Below are 16,770 nucleotides of genomic sequence, written 5' to 3'. Positions count from 1 at the left end.
TTAGTTGGTCTTTTCCTCCTCAGGGATATATCAAGATTAATACATAAGGCAGTTTTATGCCTAATTCAGGACTAGCAGGGTTCGGAGGTATTGCACGAGATGACAAAGGAAGATGGATAGGCGGATTCTACGGCCGACTTAGCATGAAAGCGACATCAAGTATCACACCGGAGTTATGGGCCATACATGGCGGGCTAACTCTAGCAAAAAACTACAACTTGAAGAAGGTTCTGATCGAGGCCGACTCAAGCGATGCCTTAATGTTGCTAACCGTAGCGGATAATGTTACTGAAAGTCACCCCGATCGTGTTCTGATGGAAGAATGCAGGAATCTCATATCCAAACTTGGAATTACTCTAATCCATACTCTGAGACAAGGAAATAATTGTGTTGATCATTTGGCGAAGTTGGGAAGAACGCAAAAAGAAGACTTGGTAATATTGCATCGCCCACCATATTCTATGCAGCAATTACTACTTGCGGATATGGCTCACGTAGCATATGCTAGGTATCCTAAGCATGTAACCTAATGAGAAGCCTAGGACAAAAATATTGTTCAGTTGTAATATCTGTAAATATCGAAAAGAATTTAATAATTTGAAAGATATTTTTTTGAATGTCGGAGATCGTTACGAGTAATATTTATCTTCTCTATTTTGACATTTTCTTTACTTATTTGCACTATTTAATTCATTATACTTGCTGGCGATACTGTAACAATTATTTAAACCGCAGTCATTACTAACGTTTTTGGTACATTTCATTTACGTAAGACTTCAAAAATGAGTAAAGCATATTAACCAGCATTTCTTGGATGTTAAGAAAGAGCCATCAGTCCAAAATGTATTATCAGAAAAATAGGGGTGTACATAGGCCGGGTTGGTTCGGATTTTATTATTATCAAATCAAATCAATTGTGTCGGGTTATTAAATCTAAAGACCAAACCAAACCAATAAAACTCGGGTTTTTCACTCTAGGTTTTTCTCGGGTTTTCTCGGATTTTCGGGTTATTCGGGTTTTCTCGGGGTTTTTTCCGGTAAAATCTTCATAGAACAAAACACATAAATTGTGCTCAAAATATTTCTTTAGTCCTAGTAAGATACAACTATATAAAGTATTTTCCAAAAAACTAATACAAAATATGAGATGTGTCATGACATTATCCTAAAATATTCAACAATAACGATAATAAAATTATGTAATATAAATATTGCTAATTAAAAAGTCATAATAAAAATAAACATAATCTAAAAGTACTAAGCCATGCTAAAATAAGTAGACTAGTAAGGGAGTATTAATTACATGACTAAGCGCTAAAGAAAAAATAAAAATAGGTTATGCATTTTTATCTAAATTATTGCAAAACAAAAAATAGATATTCAAATACATTCCCGTAGTATTGAATTGAATGTCTTTTGTTAGCATTAGTATTGATTTGATTTTAGTTTAGCCTTTTGTTAGCATTATTTTAATTTACTAATGTTAATGGCTATAAAGCTTATTGGAACATTCAAAAGTTCTAAGTCCAACCTTGAAATAATACCTTAAAAGACAAACTTATGAAAATTTTTAAGAAATATTTGTAAATTACATCACAATAAGTATATTTATATATTAAATATATCTAGAATTTCTATATATGTAATGTCAGGTTGGTTTGGTTTCGGTTTGACTTTCTTTAGTTAAAACCAAACCAAACCAATTATGGTCGGATTTTTTTTTCCAACACCAAACCAAATCAAACCAAACCATAGTCGGATTTGTTTTCTCGGTTTGACTCGGATTATCGAGTTGGTGCGATTTGTCGGTTTCCTTTGTACACCCCTACAAATATATATATATATATCGATTGCAAGTTTTAGAAAATCCTCTACCAATGGAAACTTAAACAATATGAAATTTCATTTTATTTTAATTTCATTAAGAATAAGAAGTAGTGAATTTGGTTCCTGAATTATTGTTTATTCCGTGATTGTTCATGTGCTATTCGCCCTACAAATCTGTCTTTCAACTAAATCAAATTGGCGATTAATTTAAGTGCTTATACTTCAAAAGAAGCTAACAGAAGTTAAAACAACTAACTTAAACATGTGAAGAAGCGTTGTTAGATGTTCCATTTTAATTTCCTATTGAGGCCTAACTTAAACATGTGCTCGAGATATAGTTGTCCACATACTAATAATCTTAAATTCTTGGTGTGAAAATTAATATTCTGAAGAAATCACAAATGGGATAGGAATTTTTGAAGAATCTCAGTTCATAGCACAAAAATCAATTTAAAATGGATTTTTAAACTTGTCACACTAAAACAACCTATAGTATGCTGCAACAATTCTTTCTTCTAAGATCAAATAAATCTTTAAAAAAAATTATTATTCAAAAAGGCAATATTAGCCTCAAACTTTAACATCATCAATTAGAAGGTATACATATTAAAAAATGCCTTAAAAAGTAGAGACTTGCTTCACAATCTTTCTTCAGGTTGGCCATCCTTAATTCCAGACAAGGCTATAATAACTTACAAATCTACAGGTCCAAAGCTGCTCCAGTCATCAGATGTTGGATCTGTATGGACAGTTCCAATCTTTGGTCTTGAAGATGGATCGGGAAAGTTCCAGAAAGAATCAGAATTCTCGAAGAACACATAAAATAAGACAGCCGATGCCAAAAATAATGCCAAGAGTAATAGATAAATCTGCCACTCTGCAATTGAAGAGAGGGGAAAAAAAGATCAATTTGGACTCAAAACGCACATTACCTCTCATACAGAGAAAAGAAAAAGAGATAGACCTTTCCAATCAGCTGGGACATTTAACTTTGTCACCATTGCTCCCCATTGAGAGGAAGTGGTAAGAGCAACCCTGTCAAATGTGCACCAATGTGGACTTATAAGGTAAGTAGGCAGAGAGAATAAGAGTTTTGATTGCCAGAGAATAAGTAATGAGAGAAATTACTCCACTCGACATTAATATTTCAAGAGACCTATGTGAAGTATAAGCATAAAGCGACCCAAGGTTTCAACTTTGAAGAGCGCATATTTAGGCAAAGAACAATTATCATTAGGCAATCATGTAATCAAGGAATCACCGATAACTAGCATCTAAGACTCCGAAAAATAACAGAGAAGATAAAGCTAACTTGGAATGTTGCACAGAAATCCAGGCAGAAGAATACCTAAAACTAGCACCATTGTTTACCTTAAGACTTATAGACCAGAAGGGCAAGAGCAGAAGGGGGTAGAGAGGAAATAATGAAAAGGAGCACAATCAGAAGTTATGCAGGAAACACATACAGGTCCAAGTTAAGCCAACGTAATAACTTATAGGTGCGGCAGATAATCTCAAAAGCACATAGATTTTCTTCAATATTCAGCCGTTGTAACTGAAGCAGTTATTTTTTGTCTTCTTCAATAATCAGTTGCTGTAACTTGTCCATTTATGCACTTAAACAAAAGTAGATTACAGGCTCAAGATATTCATGAAACGTTCTTGGCATCACCATATCTACTCAAGCTTCTTGGTAAACTTAATTGGCCAAATCGTACGTACAAGACTATCACATAAACTTCCCTTTTCACCCTCAAGTCACGAATTATATCTCTGTTTAGAATTCCCTGAGAAACATGGCTTCTAAAAGATAAGGCATAAGCTTCAGAACAAAGGACCAATGACAGAGACTAGTTGGTTATAGCAACTTATTGCTAGAATAACACATACCTTTCACTAGGACAAAACTCCAAAGAAGTAATATTAGTACCCAAGTGCACTCTCCTGTGCAAAGAGGAGATCTCCATATTTTTCACTTCAATAACACAGACATCACCATCTTTGCTTCCCCTGCATTTAAATGATAAGCAGAGATTCGGATATTAACAAAATAGCCCCACTGCTGAACACCATAAGACAGGCCTATAAACCATGTATTGGAGGGGAGACAGTCATCAAGAAGAAGAGAAGTTAAGAGTCACCAAAGAACTTCAATCATACAAAAAGCACTAAAAAATACGAGGTGTTTTAGCAAGATGAACACTTCATATTAGTTTGATGGAATCCTAACTCCAAGAGGAAGAAATAGGAATCAGATGCTATTCTGTTTTAGGTCCTCTCCAGGCCTCATATCGTCCTATCTCATCACGGAATTGTGTATCTCAAATCAACTCAATGATTCATCCAACATCCATGCAAAAACACTGCTTTAATCAAAGACTCGCAATTGCATAATCGATGTCCAATTCCAATCTTAAGCTTCAACAGCTTGTATCCAAGGAAGGTATTCGACAGTAATGATGCAGATGATAATCGAATGTCACTATGACTAGGAGAAGCAAAAGGATAGAGATCTTACAATGCAAGATATTTCCCATCCAAACTAATTGACATAATGGAAGCTGGCTTTTTTAACAGGCTTTTATGTCCAATTTTCTTCCATGTACTGATGTCCCAAACTGCCATCAATGTCTTATTGCCTGTTTTATTGACACAATTTTGGATAGTTACACATTGTTTGCAATAAGAAATGTTACACAATTTCAATATACTAACTTCTTTAACTAAAGCCAGAATTTAGCATACCTTTCTGAATGGTAGTGAACAAAAATGGTTTTGTCCCATCTTTAGAGAACCTGCAGAGCTCAATATTCTCATCCTGCAATGTGGAAGAAAAGATACAAAATCAACATAAAAAGGGATGAACAATGTCTGACAGGTCAGACGGTCATACTATACAGAACTTACTGAATTTCGTGTTAAAGTTACTGGGACACCGTCGCTTGTCTTCCATATTCTGGCGGCACCATCTGTGGATGTGGAAGCTAAGAACTCTGAATCTAAGCTGAAGATATATAAAAGTAGGGGAAAGACTTTAAATCTTGTCCAAACATCAAACAATAATTCTTAAACTTCTACAATACATGGATTCAATATCATTTCTGCAATCGCAATAAGAGGCTCGGTAAATAAACTCTTAAATCTTTTGAAATTTGTTTTGTAGGAAGATTGTCATAATCATATTCAAAGATCAGATTCACATTTCAAAACTCAAAGTATATACCATGAATGCAAATCCATGTACAATCATGCATGTATTATAGGATTCTTGATCACAAAATGAATTGTTCTTGAACATATATCGTTTTTGAACATATCAACATGTTTAGTTCTTCTATGACATCCCTCACTTCTTTAATATGACCAAAAAGGATTAAGTATAATTTTGTATTCAAATTCAGTTACTGTAGTTTACATCCGATGTTATTCAATCCAAGATGGAAATTCCTGCAAACCAGGTTTCCTACTAATCTCTTTTTTCACTTTTAGTTCCCCATGAGAACAAACTACTTCCAACACTAGCTAAGGAGCACACAGAGCAACAGCAACAACTTGAAAATCTGGTATGATGCATGACAGGTGAACCAAAAGGCTAAACTAGTACATGGGATTATAATTGGATGATAAAAGCACTTCACCCTTATCTTTAAAGTGCAAAATCAACATCATATTGGTTAAAAGAAACAAGACTAAGATCCTTCGCTTCATTTTTCCATCAATTAGTTTCTTTAGAATATAATTTAATAAGACATTTCAGCACTAAAGTGGATCTCCTGGAACTTCTAAACATAAATCTTCCATCTAGCAAACAGGTCATAATCATATTTCAGTTAGAAATGCAATAACAAGAATATTGTTTCTACGCTAAAATAACCAAACAATGCTTCATGTCTGATTGTCACCTAATAAACCGCATATTTTTCTGTAACCAATACATAAACGACATCTTCTTTCAAGCTTCATATAACACTGCATGTCAGAGCTATGACAAACAAAAGTGAAGAAGACCCCTCTCGGTTTTGGCTTGCTTGGAAGGTTTCTTTTGGTTAACTAAGCATTGGTGCATATTATCACAGCAAAAGGGCTTGTAAACATGGGATAACAAGCTTCCCAGATGATAACAGCTGAATTTGAGCATCATATAGTGCTCAAAGCCTCAAGTTTCATTATTAAAGAGAAATCAGTAGCCACCAAATGGCACCATAAAGAGAATAAATGGATTGCTGTCTGCTGATCAACTTCAATTATGGAACATGCAATTATACACATTCTGAAACTTATAGGTCCCTAGAGCTCATATCCGGTAAAATTCTCACAGATCATAAATAACTGAGGATTCTGCACAACTATAATCTGAGTAGAGTTAACTATACCTGAAATCCATGTCTCTGAATGACTTGTGAGCTTTAGGTTCATCCACAATAATGCGCATGGTAGGCCACTCAAAAAGTCTGAAATGTCCATCCTTTAAGATTCAAAGGGATAGAAAGTCAGAACAAGAAGATAACATTCTTTGAACATCAGTATAAGAGAAATAATCTTTCACAAATTGCTCACAACTCCGCCAGTGGCTAATTTGGAACCATCAACACTAAAGGCCATGCATTTTTGTGGACCAACATCTTCGAGAGGAAACTCCTTGCATACAAATTTTATATTATCTTCATGACCATATAACTCAAACAACCTGCATCAAACAGCAAATTAATATATCCCCTTCAGGCCAAGAAATAAACAATAAGCGTGACAATAACCATACAAAAACTCATATTAGTCATCCGTATGTTCTTTTGTTGGGTGAAAAACCTAATCGGTAATCTGAAAAGATAACTACCGGCCAAAATGAGACCTGAAACCTGTATAACACACTCCCACACTGGAACATTGCACTGCATTGAATTTATAGACAAAAATATATACATGATGGGTGTTTTCTTTCATCAATAGATGCAGATTACTGGAACAGAGTATCACAGTCAAGGATCGTCAGCCATTGCTACTCGACCTCGCCTCACCAGCAAGCAGGTCCATGATGTTATGACCAATATTTATTAAAGATGCCAAAGTAAAAAAAATCCTCAATTAAGGATGAAACCAGAGTTCCACAGTGATAAAGTAACAGATTTCTACAAAGAAAACATGCAAAAAAAAAAAAAAAACTCATTGACTGACAATACTAGTCCAGTTTATATATCTCACGTTAATACAAGGGAAAACGACCAGTTTCGCCTCTAGAGGCTATAGTATCTAAAATTGCTCAATTTTACCTCCCATTAAACCCTTGGTCCATTCATACACTTGCCCTCGTCATTAATGGAGCTCCAACATAAAATGGATGGACTCCACGTATCCAAATTCTTCAGGAAAAAAGGGACAAAATTTTCCCCTCTACTTTTGACAGTGGTGCAAAATACCTTCAGGTTGGAGCTTAGTTAGATGTCGAGGGCCAAAAAGAGATTTTTCTAAAGGCGGGGTAATATTAGACAGCTTAACAGAGGACAAATTTGCTCAATTCCAAAGAGTACAGGGGTAAATTTAACCTTTTTCCCTCAATACAATTAACAATCATTTGTATCATGAATCACAACAGCAAAAACACAAGAACAAATTAAAAAGGAAAAGCTGCGAGAAATCTAGAGGCATTCAACTCATGCATTTCTTGCTCAAGAAACTACCAACTGCCAAAATAATCAATCTTTTTCACAACAAAAGCGGTAAATAAATCAGCTTTAAGAACTAAGAGAAAACAAAACGGGGTTTCAGTATTTACTTGCAATCAGTGGTAGTGGAGCACACAAAGTCGTCCCCAGTTGGATGTACTGCAATGCACACCGCATTACCACTTTCCTCAAATACATATGTCGCCTATAATCAATACCCATAAAAACAATAAGCAAATTTCACCAACATCACTAAAAAATCCCAGGAAAAATTAGCCATATATAAGTCAGGTATTTAAGCTATACAGTGTAACGATTTTTTTACACTAGAATTTTGAAAGCAGGTGATCACCAATTAATACTTATCAGGAAATCAGTAACCTAATTATGTTAGTGAGTGCACCCATAATTTAAAGCAGTGGGTTCAGTAACAAACTTTTCAACACCAATTTAAAATAAAAAAATACATCTATTTTTGGAAAAAAGAGAAAGGGGAACCTTGGGAGAAGTAGAAAGAGAAGTAGTGATGGGATCAAAGGAGAAAATCTCGAGCGAAGAGGAGGAAGTTCCGTTAGACTTAGCAATCACCACCAGATGCGCGTTTTCAGGCCGTTTGATCCATGATGCACACGTCACCTTCCCTTCCACCGTAACATCACCGCCGTCCATTTTTTCCACAACCCGAAAGCAAAACCCACTTTCTCTCTCTGTGTGTATTTGGGTGTAGTACTGTGCGTATATCAAGTTTCAAGGTATAAGAATGGCGGACAGAAATAGAGAGAAATTGATCTTTTGTTCGTTATGGGGAGTTGAGTTTTTTGAGTTTTGCAGAGAAAATTGAGATTTCGAATTTTGTTTAATATTTTTTGGCTTTTGTTTTTCGCTTTTTAAAGTGTGAAAATGAGAAACGATGTGGTGGGACCGCTATATAGAAATGGAAAGTTGGAAACCGGCGAAGGTGGGGCCAGGGAGTATAGTCAACGGATATTTTGGGATATTCGCATTTACGCACTGATAATTCCGCGGGAATGCATTGGTTTCACCTGATTATTACAATTTGCACGTCTGTTTATATTGGCAAAAAGAAGGGGAAAAAATACGCAACTGGTTGTTGGCTAATTAAACAAGAGGATAATCCAAAAAATAGAAAAAGAAAAGAGACGACTTTTTGTTCTTATTGCATGTCAACCTATGTATTTACCCTTAAAATGGACAACAATTGAAGTGATGTCAGATCCGAGCTCATGTCTGCATATAGTAATTGTTCTGCCCTCGATTCGAAGCCAAAGACTTATGAAGAACTATGAGCAAACATAAGAACTTTAAATAACTTTAGAAGAAGAGAAAATAAGTGTATATTGCCTTGATTGAACAATAAACTTTCCCTTTATACAGTAGAGGAGTTTTATCCTAAGTACAATTCTAAGAAATATAAAAATCTTCTTTTTTCTTAACCACTGATCAACTATCGATACGCGTTGAGATCCACGCTGTGATATCCGGCTGGGCGCGGATATCACGGCCCTTCGATAATTGTGTGTAACCATTTGGTTGTGCTTTCCGAGGTCTTTGGAGCCCGTATCGGATTTGAGGGGGCGTGTCTCGATGGCCACAGTGATAAACGCTTCGTTCGGGCCTTAGTACAAGTGGTTCTTAGCTTCGATCCTGATTCCATGTAGTTATGTCCTTGCTTCGTCTGACCCCACCGGGAGATCAGGGCGCTCACTAGCCCCGGTTTTACCCGTATACAGATAGTCCCCTCGTTTTCCAGAGAGTAGGTTTGCTGAAACGATGGGAAAATGTTCTTCGGTTCCTTCCTCCATACGTTACAACCGAAACAACGAAGAAGTTGAAACGTTTCATCAGCCGTGTCGTTCTGACTTCGGACACACGCCAACTATCGGTTGGTTTCGTTCGAATGTGAAGCGTCGGATACCTCCCCTATAAAAGCTTCTACCCTTTGTTCTTTTTCCTCTTTCCGATCAAGTTTCTACCTTCAAATTTTCTAGCTATCATCAACTTCTTTCAAACCTTCATATCTTCATCTTTTGATCTTCAAATCTTCATAGTTGTTCTTAGGTTCTTATCCAAATTTTCTTCAAATCTTCATCCCCTGTTGTTCAGCCTTCAAACTTGTTCTTCCAAACCTTCATACTTTTTCTCCAAATTTTCAAATTTTATTAAGTAGAAATGGCTAAAACTTCTAAATCAGTTCCCCAACAAGTCGCATCTTCATCTTCCCACCCGGCCACGAATGTTGAGGTAGCTGCTTCTGAGGCGACTATTCTCGAGGTGGCCGCTCCCGAGGTGGCTACCTCCGGGGCATTTGTCCCCGAGCTTGCCACCGAGCCTCCCATGAAAAGTTTTATACCCGGAGGTTGCTCAATCACAAACGACTTCAAAGTCGAGAAACCCTCATCCAAACAGGACCGGAGTGAAGGAGCATCGAGGTACATATGCTTCGTTACTGAAGATGTTCTTCCCGTGGTCCGAGAGGACTGTAAATGGGAAGGCAAGGACATAGTAGTCCACAGGCCTGATGATGCTATTACTCCCTACATGGAGGGGTATTTAAGTGTTTACACTTACCCCTTCACACTGGTCCCGGTAGACCCAATTGCTTTGGATTTCGCAAAAAATACGATGTGTGCCTTGGGAAAATCCACTCGTCTCTATAGAGGATCGTGATCCTCCTCCGTTATTTTATGAATGACTCTGAGTCTCGTCGGTTCACCATCAACCACCTGCTTCGTCTATATAGTCCCCGAATTTTCCGAGGGGGACTAATCAAGCTCACTCGTCGGGATAGCAACACTCTCTTCTCGAGCATTGATGAAGATCAAGACCGAGACCGGCAGGGGCACTTGGTTCGAGTGAAGACTGAAGACTTGATCTCTCCCAAGTTCATGTCATTCCCCGAGAACTGGAATGCATCTCGTAAGTGCATCCTTTCCTTAACTGTCAATTTTTCTTCATTTCCTTTATCATCATTCGTATTTATGGCTGTGCAGCCTGGGTTCCAAATGTTGTCCCCCGGCTCACGGAGTGGATTGAAGGCATCTACAAATAGATGTCATACTTCGAGTGCTCATGGCGCAAGCTTTCAAAGAGCCGATGGGAGGCCCATTCTCATGGTAAGGTTCTCCTGCGAATAGCTATTACCGTATTCTTAACTCATATCACACTGACTTTTCTTCATTCTTTCCTAGGTTTGCCTAAGACCACCGAGCTTAGGCCTTTGGATGGGGACGATGATGTATCCTTGTCCGTTAATCTTTCCATTATGGGATAGACCGGGGCTATCGCAGGGGAAAATAAGAAGAGGAAAAGAAAATCTTCGGGATCCCCGGGTCCCGAGGTAAAGCCAAAGAAGAGGGTGTCTTGTAAGTCCAAGAAAGTACCAGCTCCCGGGCTCCAGATTCCGATACACTTCTCCGACTTAGGGACGAGTCGGAAGAAGACGACATTTTTATCGCCCATGGATCGACCCCTCCCGGGGAGTAAGCGGTAGATAAGGGGGAGATTCGTGAGATCGACCTCTCTTAGACTTAAGAGGAGACGGGGGAAGGGACCCCCCAAGATGTTGGCTCTGCTCCAAAGGAAGTGCCTGGTGTAATAGAAATTATGGAGATGCCCTCATACACCGAGTCCATGCTTGAGGAGGCCCAAGCAGTAAAAGAGAAGTCCAATGAAGGGGTTCATGGCACGGACGATCCCATTCATTCTTTATTCGATGGTGTGGACTCGTCTACTTTGGAAGATTTTTCCGGGCTAGGTGACCTGGAAGTCCCGAAGAAGGATATATCTTCGGAAGCTAGCGGGCTGAGTTCGAGCCCAAAGTTGAGTAATCAGTTTCCCGCTCCGAGTGTGGACCCTGGTCGTAAGAGAGCGGTTATTCTTATTGTTCCAGAGGATACGCGGGTTCTATCCGCTCATATTGGCATAGCCATCTACCTCCGATGTCCGGTAACCGAGGAGGAACAGGAAAAAAAGAATGAGGTCGACCTACCATATCTTTTCAATGAGGCGCAGCAGGCGCCGAACCGGGTAAGGCATCATTACGTCTCCTTATATTTTACTTAAGTTTGATATTTCTCACGACCTTCGTTATTTTGCAGGCCTTGGTACTTCATCACGAGAGCTTCCTCTGGTACAGTGTTGAGGTCAATCAGCTCGAACTCGAGCTCAAGGAGTAGGCTCGAAATAAAGATATGTACAAGCTCATCAGCGAGAAACAAGACAGGACCGTCAAGGACCTTCAGGCCGAGATGGATAGGGCTCAAAAGAAAGCATCGGCCCTAAGGGGGGAACATGCCGACTTGGTTAAAAAGGTAAAGGTCTTTGAAGTTAGAAACGAGGAACTAGTCGTAGTCGTTAATGATAAAACCTCGCAGGTCCAACAGAAGATCGACTAGATCGACCAACTCCGATAGGAGATGAATGAGATCTAAGCCATGGCCGATTGGTGGAAGAGCAAGATGGATCTGTTGGATTCAGAAAAGGAAATCGCCCAGGTAAAGCTGACATTTGTAGAGGTTCAACTTCATGTGGCGAAGGAGAAAACTGACAAGCGGGCTCAACTAAATGATGATCTCCGAGCACAGCTAAGCTCGGTTGTCGCAGAGCAGGACACCCTCGGTAGAGGGCACGAGGCAATGAAGTCCAAGTTGGAGACAACCCCCGTTGATGCTGATAAGATGGTGGCCCAATACAAAGTCGTTGTCGAAGCGGTCGAGGCCCGCCTAAAGACTAATTCCTAATATATGAGGCGGTTGTCTCGAAGGGAGACCCTTGAAGAAATTCACGCCCAAGGCTTTGACCTGTCGCCCGAGATCGAGGAAGCAATAAAGCTTGAGGCCGAGGCGAAAAAACTTTCCAATCCTGAAGGTGCCGAAGGCTCCGACGGTTCTGGCGATAAGTCGAGCCCTGGTGAAGATCATGCATGAATGCCTTAGAACTTTTTTAGTTTTTATCTTGTGTATGTTTTTTGTTTATTTTGAGGCTATTTTTGTTGGGCCTTTGCATTTCAGAATATATATAAAAATTCCTTTTTGGCAATTTCAAGTCTTCACTTTTTAGCATCTTTTCACAATTCTATTCTTGCAAATATATCTAACAGAGCTTGACTTCGATGCAACTTTATTTACTTGAGGCCTTGAAAACTCGGTGTCACTGGTAGTTTTCTCAAGATTCTTAAGTGATTTTAGATGATGCTTTTTCCGAGGGTAACCTTTTAGTAGGTTTTGAATTTTTATGAAGGTCTTGTGTTCTGATTATGAGTTTCGGACGTCTCCGAGCCATTTTTAGGGCGGCCGTAGCTTTTTGTGTTTAGGAACTACCTAATAGGTTTTGTGCCTCCATGGTGGTAACCCGAGTTGCTCGATCTTTTTTCGGACGACATTCCCCAAGTGGGGGTAGCCCTTGGGCTCGATAGTCCCCGAATAGGGGTAGCCCTTAGGCTCGATAGTCCTTGGGATCTTAAGATCTATGTTTTAAGAGGCAAAAATGTGTAATATTAAGGTGGAAACTTTCTTTCATTTCTGTGTGTAAAGTACATGACCGAAAGCGTGTAAGCTTGTATTATGGCAAAGGTGGCCTGTGTGGGCACAGTTCACTTGACCGTTTGGACATTACAATGGGTCATAACCACTGAGCCTAAGTTGTTCAAGTATAAAGTTTCCTTCTTTCCTTGCTAAGAACCTTAACCTGAGAGTGATGGCCCCCAGTATTCGAGGTCGATCTTTAGAGGGCTCGAATACTATTGATGTGCCCATTGCCTCCGATTTAAGACGGGCCTTCGAATCTAAGTTAGTACGATTTATTGTTACCTCGTTAAAAACCTTGCCAAAAAATTCATTTGGGACAAAACCGGTTCAAGGGAAAAAGAGCGCAACGTATGCTTTCAAATATAATAGTCATATTCTCCTTTGGCTATTGTTTGCAAGTGTTAGTCCGAGTCATAATATAAAAAAGTAAATGACATTTTACCTTATAATTTGTACCGCTTTAAGTGCGTCACGTTCCAGTTGTTCGGTAGTTATGCACCATTTCCTACTTTGAGTTTGTACGAGCCTTTGCCAGTAATTCTGACGACTCGATATAGTCCTTCCCAATTTGGTCCCAGCTTCCCCTCGTTCGGGTTTCGGGTATGCAATGTTACTTTTCTCAACACTAAGTCCCCGATCTTGAAGTGTCGAAAGTTGGCTCTTCGGTTGCAATATCTTTCTATCCGCTATTTCTGGGCGGCCCCACGCCTTTCATCCAATAGTTCTAGGCTTGTGCTCATGGCCTCCCCATTCGATTCTTCAGTCGCATATCAGAACTTGAGGCTCGGTTCTCCTACTTCGACCGGTATTAATGCTTCAACACTGTAAACCAATTAAAACGGGGTGGCCCCGGTACCAGACTTCGAAGTTGTACAGTATGCCCATAGGACTTCGAGCAAAATTTCCTTCCACTTTCTTTTGGCATCGTCAACCTCTTTTCAAGTTTTAGATCATAGTCTTGTTTGTAGGTTCTGCTTGTATATTCCCACTAGAGTGATAGGGTATCGATAATATCTTTTTAATCCTGTGGTCTTCGAAAAACTTATTTACCTTGCTGTCAATGAATTGCTTCCCATTGTCGCACACGATCTCGGCCGATATCCTGAACCGACATATTATGTGGTCCCAAATGAAGTCAATGACTTCTTTTTCCCAGATTTTTTTGAACGATTGAGCTTCGACCCATTTAAAAAAATAATCGGTCATAAACAACTTGAATTGAGCCTTACCTGGTGCCTAAGGCAGGGGACCGACGATGTTCATTCCCAATTCATGAATGGCCATAGGGATAAGACCGAATGGAGATGCTCTATGGATTGATAGACATCGGTGCGTGTCTCTGATAACCGTCACATCTTCGTACGAAGTCCTTATCTATCTCCATGTTGATCCAGTAATAGCCAGCTCTGATTAATTTCCAAACCAAATATTCCACCCTCGAATGGTTTCCGACTTCGTGAACTTCTCTTAAGACATATTCGGTATCTCCCAGCCTCGAGCATATGGCGAGTGGGCCGTTGAATGTTCTTCTGAATAGAGTCTCTTTGGACAGGCTGAACATGGCCGCCTTCGTGCGTAGATCTGTCGATTCTTTAGGATCTGAGGGCAGCTTCCAATCTTCAAATAATCTATGTATTTGTTCCTCCAATCCCAAGTTAAACTTGTCGATTTTACTTCGGCATGGCCTTCTTCCACCACCGAATTCATGAGTTGTACGACAATTCCTGAACTGAATTTGTCATCCTCAACCGATGATCCCAAGTTATCCAAGGAATCAGCCTTGTTATTTTAATCTCGGGGCACGTGTTGTAAGGTTCATTCCTTGAATTGATGCAGCGTTACCTCCAACTTGTCTAAATACCTTTGCATCCGTTCCTTTTTTACTTTGAACGTGCCATTGACTTGATTTACCACAAGGATGGAATCACACTTAGCTTCGACTACATCGGCCCCAAGGGTTTTAACCAATTCGAGACCTGTAATCATGGCCTCATACTCGGCCTCATTGTTAGTCAATTTAACAGTTCTAACAGATTGCCTAACTATGTTACCTGTAGGTGGTTTCAGCACGATGCCGAGCCCGGAACTCTTTGCGTTCGAAGCACCGCCCGTAAAGAGGGTCCAAACTCCCGAGGTAATCCCCGAGGTTAAAAATAGTTCCCGTTCGACTTCAGGTATTAAGGTTGGCGTAAGTCAGCTTTGAAGTCTGCCAAAATTTGTGATTTGATGGCGGTTCGGGGCCGATACTCGATATAGTACCCGCTAATTTTGACTGCCCATTTGGCCAATCGGCCCAAGAGCTCAGTCTTGTGCATGATGTTCCTCAGTTGGTAAGAGGTCACGACACATATAGGGTGGCATTGAAAGTATGGTTTTAACTTTTTGGAGGTGCTCAGCAAAGCGAGCGCCAATTTTTTCAGGTGAGGATACCTTGTTTTGGCCTTGTCTAGAGTTCTACTAACATAGTAAACAGGAAATTGTGTTCCTTCCTCTTCTCGGACTAGGACTCCACTTACCAACACCCCAGATACCGCCAAGTAAAGGTACAACTGCTCATCCGACTTTGGAGTATGGAGTAGGGGTGGAATCGAAAGATACCGTTTGAGTTCTTCCAAAGCTTGTTGGCATTTCGGGGTCCAAGAAAAGTTATTCTTCTTCAATAGTAAGAACAAACAATGGCTTTTGTCAGAAGACCTCGATATGAACCGGCCCAGGGCCGCTATACGCACTGTCAGCCTTTGAACGACCTTAATACTATCCACCACGGTGATGTCTTTTATAGCTTTGATTTTATCGGGATAGATCTCGATCCCCCAGTTGGACACCATGAACCCAAGGAATTTTCCGGATCCGTCCTTGAATGTGCATTTTTTCGGGTTGAGCTTCATATTGTATCTCCTCAATATGTCAAAGGTTTCTTGTAAATGTTTCAAATGGCTCTCTGCTCGCAGGGACTTGACTAACATGTCATTAATATAAACCTCTATTAATTTTCCTATTTGTTCTTCGAACATCCGGTTTACTAGGCGTTGTTAAGTGGCCCTGGTGTTTTTTAATTCGAATGACATTAAATTATAACAATAAGTGTCGAATTTAGTGATAAAAAAAGTCTTTTCTTGATTGCCCAGGTCCATCCAGATTTGGTTGTACCTGGAATAGGCATCGAGAAAGCTGAGTATCTAGTTCTCAGACGTCTCATCGCTCATGCAATCGATTTTAGGCAAAGGGAAAGAGTCCTTAGGGCATGCCTTGTTTAAGTCTTTGTAATCTATGAACATTCTTAATTTATTTTCTTTTCTAGGCACTACCACTACGTAAGCTAACCAGTCCGGGTATTTAACTTCCCAAATAGAACCAATTTTAAGGAGTTTAAATACCTCATCTTTGATGAACGCATGTTTAACTACAGACTGAGGCCTTCTCTATTTAACCGGGTGGAACTTCGGGACGAAACTCAACTTATGAGTGGTTATCTCTGGTAGGATCCCTGTCATGTTAAGATGAGACCAAGAGAAACAATCTATGTTAGCTATAAGGAATTCAATAAGTTTTTTTCTGAGCTCGGGAGTTAACCCTGTGCCCAGGTATACCTTCCGATCGGGTAAGTGCTCGATCAATATGACTTGCTCCAGCTCCTCGACTGTTGATTTGGTGGCATAGGAATCATCAAGAGCGATGAACGACCTAGGGACTCCGTAATAATCATCCTTGCCTTCTCCTTGCTCCTCCGGTTCGAT

General features: G+C 39.6%; 1 protein-coding gene across 1 annotated transcript; it reads right to left on the bottom strand.

The window, feature by feature from the left end:
* Positions 1-2,257: 2,257 nt before the first annotated feature.
* On the bottom strand, positions 2,258-8,348 carry LOC104231668 (SEC12-like protein 1). The gene is made up of 10 exons (XM_009784700.2): positions 7,986-8,348; positions 7,598-7,692; positions 6,385-6,514; positions 6,201-6,292; positions 4,735-4,831; positions 4,573-4,645; positions 4,346-4,466; positions 3,718-3,837; positions 2,792-2,862; positions 2,258-2,704 (listed from the first exon to the last, which is right to left on the bottom strand). The coding sequence occupies exons 1-10, from the start codon at positions 8,154-8,156 to the stop codon at positions 2,520-2,522; spliced, it is 1,155 nt and encodes a 384-aa protein (XP_009783002.1). The 5' UTR covers positions 8,157-8,348; the 3' UTR covers positions 2,258-2,519.
* Between the last annotated feature and the right edge of the window lie 8,422 nt (positions 8,349-16,770).

This window comes from Nicotiana sylvestris, chromosome 5, assembly GCF_000393655.2.
Source record: "Nicotiana sylvestris chromosome 5, ASM39365v2, whole genome shotgun sequence".
Taxonomy (NCBI): Eukaryota; Viridiplantae; Streptophyta; class Magnoliopsida; order Solanales; family Solanaceae; genus Nicotiana; species Nicotiana sylvestris.
Note: the sequence above shows the minus strand (reverse complement) of the source record. Positions and strands in the feature narration are given on the sequence as shown.

Bases quoted from the DNA above. Each gene is read 5' to 3' on its own strand.
- LOC104231668 (XM_009784700.2), bottom strand. From the start codon at position 8,156: ATGGACGGCGGTGATGTTACGGTGGAAGGGAAGGTGACGTGTGCATCA. The intron at 4,832-6,200 runs GTATAGTTAACT...ATATATCTTCAG, and splicing joins TTCAGAGACATGGATTTCAG to CTTAGATTCAGAGTTCTTAG. The intron at 2,705-2,791 runs GTCTATCTCTTT...CTTCAATTGCAG, and splicing joins TGTCCCAGCTGATTGGAAAG to AGTGGCAGATTTATCTATTA.